The sequence below is a fragment of the Sinocyclocheilus anshuiensis genome, unplaced genomic scaffold, assembly GCF_001515605.1.
Source record: "Sinocyclocheilus anshuiensis isolate Anshui unplaced genomic scaffold, SAMN03320099.WGS_v1.1 scaffold320, whole genome shotgun sequence".
In the NCBI taxonomy this organism is placed as follows: domain Eukaryota; kingdom Metazoa; phylum Chordata; class Actinopteri; order Cypriniformes; family Cyprinidae; genus Sinocyclocheilus; species Sinocyclocheilus anshuiensis.
Genome location: NW_015554092.1, coordinates 129,885 through 136,651, shown reverse-complemented (window position 1 = coordinate 136,651; position 6,767 = coordinate 129,885). Strand labels below are relative to the sequence as shown.

The 6,767-nt window shown below is 35.9% G+C and overlaps 1 protein-coding gene across 1 annotated transcript in view; it reads right to left on the bottom strand.

The window, feature by feature from the left end:
* The window catches only part of LOC107669273 (RAB6A-GEF complex partner protein 1-like), a 59,430-nt gene that overhangs the window by 10,339 nt on the left and 42,324 nt on the right, over window positions 1–6,767 (bottom strand). Inside the window, exons 12-19 of the mRNA XM_016461451.1 lie at window positions 5,410–5,562; window positions 5,130–5,300; window positions 5,007–5,045; window positions 4,042–4,152; window positions 3,865–3,954; window positions 2,957–3,117; window positions 712–850; window positions 433–553 (exon numbers count right to left, since the gene is read on the bottom strand). Coding sequence (XP_016316937.1) covers window positions 433–553; window positions 712–850; window positions 2,957–3,117; window positions 3,865–3,954; window positions 4,042–4,152; window positions 5,007–5,045; window positions 5,130–5,300; window positions 5,410–5,562 — 985 coding nt within the window. The remainder of the gene's footprint in view (window positions 1–432; window positions 554–711; window positions 851–2,956; window positions 3,118–3,864; window positions 3,955–4,041; window positions 4,153–5,006; window positions 5,046–5,129; window positions 5,301–5,409; window positions 5,563–6,767) is intronic.

Sequence of the window (6,767 nt, the reverse complement as noted above, 5' to 3'; positions counted from 1 at the left end):
TTAAATTATAAATTATATAGATCATATACATTTATCCCCTGCTTTAACTTAAATAAAAGATTTTAGAGTGATCTTTGTAAAAATGTATATAAATGATATAAAATACTAAACACTGTATAAAAAAACAAATAATAAAGTAAATATTTAAAGAGAGTTTGAGAGCCCAGGAAGTGGGGATTTCTCTGCAGAATCATGAGTAATGTAGTTTTTCACCAGGAATTCTGCTGTTAAATGTGATTATTTTAAAGAAGTTGAAATAATGCGGGTTGTTGGATGATTAACAACCTTATAGCTCACAGTAGCTCTGTCTTTAATGGTTTGAGTGTTATTGCTAAAAATCAGTCCCTCTATGGAGAAAATGAATGGGATTTTTACTTCCGTAACCCAAGTGTTGCACTCTATGGGATCGGGGTAAGGGGCGGGGCATCAAACTCACCAGCTTCGTCTGATTGGCCGGCGTGTCCTTCTCTCGTACCTGTGGGCCGGATCGGTCTCTCTGCAGCATGATCAGCTGACCGGCCAAATTCAACAGGATACTCTCCGCCGAACAGGCCTGGCACACACACAGACGCCTCATGAGTACATATACGTGTGTGTGTGTGTGTGTATGTACTCTGTGTGTGTGTGTGTGTGTGAGTACATGTGTGTGTGTGTGTGTGTGTGTATGTACTCTGTGTGTGTGTGTGTGTGTGTGTGTGTGTGCGCGTGTACCTGCTGCGGGGCTTTGAGCGTGATGCCGGTCTCTGTTCGGACTGACGTGAGGGTCACAGACACCACCAGACCGGGGTGAGGAATATACCGGGACATGGAGACCTCCTGCAGCAGCTCCACACTGACCGACGGGTTCGGACTGATGACAGAGAACAATCAAGAAATGTTAATAATAAATACAAGACACATCCATCCATCTTCCAAACCGCTCGTCCTATATGAGGAACATGAAGCCGTCTGAGTCATATACAGTGGTGGCCAAAATTGTTAGAACACTTGGCATATTTACGAGGTTTCCGTTGTTTTTGTTGAATTGGCCATTACAATACCCATAAAACAAACTATTGCCAGAACTACCTGCGACGGAAGGAATCTGCTGAACACTGAAAATAATGGACTGGCCCCTCAAAGGCCAGACCTCAACCCCATCGAGCTAATTTGGGGCGAGTTGGAAAATAAACTGGGCAGATCTATTGTACATTCAAAAGAGGGTTGAGTTGCAGAAGGCATGGGATGACATTAGTGTTGAAGTTCTCAGGAAATGACACTATGCCAAGAGAGATGTGATGCTGTAATTGCTGCAAAAGGTGGACATACCAAATATTAAAGTTAAAAGTGGATAAAAACAGTACGACTCACTTGGAGGCAAAAAAGGTCCGTATTTTCAGATCTGTCAGGTGTTCTAACAATTTTGGCCACCACTGTATATGAAGCACCAAACTTGAAATAGAATTAAGCAAATCATTCAAATCAAATACTCTCCATCACTATTTCTATTGGCTAGAATCTTCAATTACCTTGAAAAAGCTTAGTTTAAAAAAGTAAAAAAAAACATGATTGATGCATCAGCTCATTCAGAAGAGAAAAGAGACATTAGGAAATGCTATTTATTACTATAAAAATAAATCAAACAGAAAAATAAATAAATAATAAACCTACATATACATAAAAAGTCATTAGAAATTGCTAATTTTTATAACTAAAAAATGTAATAAATTAAGCACAAATATTAAAATAAAAACAAACAAATAACATGCATAGAGACACATTTGGAAATGTTTATTATAAAAAAAACTAAAACAAAAAATAAAAATAAATAAATAAATAAACATGCATATACATGAAGACAAATTTGGAAATCCTGAATTATGTGTGTAAATCTTGTTGCATGTGCGTAAAAAGCAAAAACACTAACAATCGGAAAAGTATATAATCTATAAATGAAAATTAATTTATTAATTTAATCATTGAAATGTAGCACTAGTTTTATGAAAGTGAATGTTATGACACGGTTTAATAACAATTGTTGTGTTTTTATGGATTATTACAAAATAAACAATTAGGTATAATCACTGATTATCTATTTAATTATTGTTGCTCCATATTATGTGTGTGTGTGTGTGTGTCACCTGTCGTGTCGTCTCTCGATGCTGTACAGGCAGATGGAGCAGTCGGCCCGGAACAGAATCTTGGAGGCAAAAAAGGTCCGTAGTTCCAGATCTGTCAGGTGTTCTAACAATTTTGGCCACCACTGTATATGAAGCACCAAACTTGAAACAGAATTAAGCAAATCATTCAAATTAGATACTCTCCATCACTATTTCTATTGGCTAGAATCTTCAAATTTCCTTGAAAAAGCTTAGTTTAAAAAAGTAAAAAAATTGATTGTAATTGATGCATCAGCTCATTCAGAAGAGAAAAGAGACATTAGGAAATGCTATTTATTACTATAAAAATAAATCAAACAGAAAAATAAATAAATAATAAACCTACATATACATAAAAAGTCATTAGAAATTGCTAATTTTTATAACTAAAAAATGTAATAAATTAAGCAAAAATATTAAAATAAAAACAAACAAATAACATGCATAGAGACACATTTGGAAATGTTTATTATAAAAAAAACTAAAACAAAAAATAAAAATAAATAAATAAATAAACATGCATATACATGAAGACAAATTTGGAAATCCTGAATTATGTGTGTAAATCTTGTTGCATGTGCGTAAAAAGCAAAAACACTAACAATCGGAAAAGTATATAATCTATAAATGAAAATTAATTTATTAATTTAATCATTGAAATGTAGCACTAGTTTTATGAAAGTGAATGTTATGACACGGTTTAATAACAATTGTTGTGTTTTTATGGATTATTACAAAATAAACAATTAGGTATAATCACTGATTATCTATTTAATTATTGTTGCTCCATATTATGTGTGTGTGTGTGTGTGTGTCACCTGTCGTGTCGTCTCTCGATGCTGTACAGGCAGATGGAGCAGTCGGCCCGGAACAGAATCACCACGTTACGAAACACGTTCAGCAGCAGCGTGTCGGCCTGAAGTTTAGTGATGCTGGCAAACACGTTATCCAGGTTAGATGTGCGCACGTATAGCCTCAGCTACAAACCAAGAAAAACAAGAGTCAATTAAGGGCAGACACTGCAGGCAAAAACACTCTTTTTTTCATGCACCTGTCAAGTTTGAGATTTTGGGCTTTTTGTTTTTTAGTGACTAGTGGAAAGAAAACATCCAAAAGACACTTGAGTGTTTCTTTTATAGCACTTGATCGATGTGTGTCAATAGATTTCAATTACAATATATATTTTTCTCAAAATGAGATTTTCTCCTACACCGAGCCATAAATCTCCTCTTGAGTAGCACTTACACACACCAAACTTTACATTTTTATACCTATAGTCTATTTCCTGAAGGTTTTTACAGAGGGATCTGTTCATATATTATTTGCTTGATTATATACAACATTTTATTTCCCCAAAAATTGTGAAAATATTGTTTTCTGTCTGTTCTAAGCTTTTTCTGAATTATGACAAAAATTAGATTTAAAAAAATTAAGAATTTTGAAACTGACATCATCCAGTGTTTAGATTTTTGTACTAGATATGTATGCAAATTAGCACATATATTTCATTAAATCATGCCTCATTTGCATATTTAAACCTAACATTTTAGAAAACTTGTAATACAAAAAATGTTTGCAATTATCAATGTAATCAATCAAGTGGGTAAGGAAGACAATAACTATTAGTTAATTTTTTTTACCCTATTCACCTACAGTGTCTCGCCTAAATGATGAACATTCAATTAACACTAATGAATCAGAGGAATGTTTATTTAATCGTTCTTGCCTCTTCCTGCCGGTCAATGAAATTGTAACAGGCAACAACAACAAAGTCGTCCCACCACGTGAGACCTCCCGTCACCGTCATATTCTGCTCCTGAAACACACACATAATGTTAGAAAGCTTCCATCACACAAGTTACTTTCCTTTCAAATTAAAAGATGGTGATGTAGGCATGTTTACCTGTGTGACGTTACCAAACAGTTTCCATTTTCTGGTGTATAATGAGTAATGTGCAAATCCACGCCGGCCAGCTACGGCCACACACTGACCAGACCAGTCTATAGCTGCGAACTACACACACACACAAAGATTAAACGACTCGTTTCATTAAAAACTGGGTTTCTGGACCCAAATGGAACATTGAAATGCTCAATAACATATGCCCACCCACATTTACATATCATCACATTTTCATTATACAGCAACATCACCAGCACTGCTGATTGACAAACTGAACTACACTAGTACACAGAGGTTAACCAATCAAAAAAAGAGGTAATTTACATATGCAAGTCTTAAAGGTACAGCAGCATCAGTGTGTTTGAGTCGGAGAGGATGAAGAAATAGTTACCAGAAACTAAATTGTAAGACAAGATAGCTTTACTAACATACAAAGACCTAAAGAAATTGTTCACACAAAAATGAAAATTTGCTAAAAACTCATCTACATGATGGATGGCAGTCAATGGGTGCCGTCAGAATGAGAGTCCAAACAGCTGATAAAAACATCACAATAATCCACAAGTAATCCACAGCACTCCAGTCCATCAGTTAACATCTGGAGAAGACAAAAGCTGAAACACATCCAGCATTAAGACGCTTTTAACTAAAATACATAGAGTCCATAATCCATAATAACGCTTCCTCCAGTGAAAAAGTGCATCTGCTGTTGTCTCTCACATTAAAATCCAGCCACATATTTGTTTAGAGCTGTTTAAATGCTGCTTGATCTGTGCAGATTTCTCTCCTGATTCACACCAGAACACTTTTTCACTGGAGGAAGCGTTTTTATGGATTATAGACTCATATTTTAATTAAAAATGCAATGCTACATTTCTCCAAATCTGATGAAGAAACAAACTCATCCCAATTTACAGCCAATGCTCATTTTTAGCTGAACTATTCCTTTAAGAGTTGGTTCTTACCCTGATGGGCCAGTTTGTCTCTAGATATGTGCTGTGAATCTGCAGGGAGAGGAAAAACACAGTGATGCACTTTGTATTCTCTACAGTAAATGTGTGTTAAGCTGGGAGCGTGTGATCATGTACCTGAACCACCTGCCAGTGCTTGTGGCCCAGTAAAGTGCTGAGACCCTGAGAGAGAGGGCTGCCGCTGTCCCGAGACGGGCTCTTATCCGACACACTGTGAGCCTGAGTCGGTTCTCCACAGGTCAGATACAAACGATCCTCTCCGTGGAGCAACACCTGCTCCTGATTACTCTGATCACACACAGACACAAAACCTTCTCACTCACTGATATCTGACACGCATCTGATCATGTTGCATGTGCGTAAACAGCAAAACCACTCATGTGTGTGTTTCTCTCACTGTGCACGGGTTGACGGTCAGCGCGCTCTTAATGAACTGAAACTGCAGGATGCCGGTCTGCTGGAGTTTCTCGTCTCCTTCCGCTCCGTCGGGAACAGGAGTCGCGTCTGTGCTGCTGATCACCCACAGATGATATCCCTCCACACCCCAGCTCTAAAACACATTCACACACAGGCATTAACAGACGCGCTTATCAAAACTGACTTACATGGCATATGTGACCCTGGAGCAGTGTGTGTGTGTGTGTGTGTGTGTGTGTGTATGTGATATCACACTTTTAATATAGTTATAGTAAAAACACTGCATAACTGCTGCAATAAAATATATATTTATTTAACATAATATTTATACTTTGAATAATTTGATAATAAATATGAAAAATTATTAATAAATATTAAAAAATATAGATTTGATAAATTAAATGCGCAAAATAAACAAGTAAAAATGAAAGTCCTAAAATTCCAGAAAAACTTAAATAAATAACAAATATTTACATTTAGTCATTTAGCAGACGCTTTTATCCAAATATGATGATATATCGGCCTTGGCAACATATTGGTTGACCACTACCATGTTATTATCATTAACTAAAACCAGGAAGAAAAAAATACACCTTCATTACTTGAAACAAAATAAACATTTACTGATTTTTAAATATTTTATTTCAACTAATTCCAAAGCAACATTTCTTATTGTTTAGTTTAAGTTAAAATACCAGAATAACAATAACTACTAAAACTTAAAGTCCCCCTGTAGTGAAAATCAAGTTTTTTATGTTGTTTATTTGTCTATGTGGTGTTTTTAATATGCTTTTAGACAAACCATGTGTCAATCTATTAATCAACACCATTGCGGTGTATTTTCTCCTTAAAACTGTAGTTTCCCAAAGGCTATATTTTTTTGCACCCTCAGATTCCAGATTTACAAATAGTTGCATCTCGGCCAAATATTGTCCTATCTTAACAAACCATACAACAGTGGAAAGCTTATTTGCTTATAATGTGAATTTAGAACCGCTAACTTGCATTATAACCCGTGGCAACAGTGTAAAAGTAGCCCGGAGTCAGACGCATCGGCATCTGCACTTCACACGTGTATGCTCGCGGTCACGAATTAACAATCACAAACAGCTGCATTCGGTATAAATCTCAATTTCACAAAATTGACCCTTATGACTGGTTTTGTGCTCCAGGGTCAAATATATATGTTTGATAATTTCTTGCATCCCCTGGAAATTGAACCCATTATCTTTGCATTCCTTGCCACCATGATTTCGTGTTTGACCGATATTGATTTTTTTGATGGCCGATGATCTTAGAAAGCAGGGTGGCCGATGGCATATACTGTGTATATATATA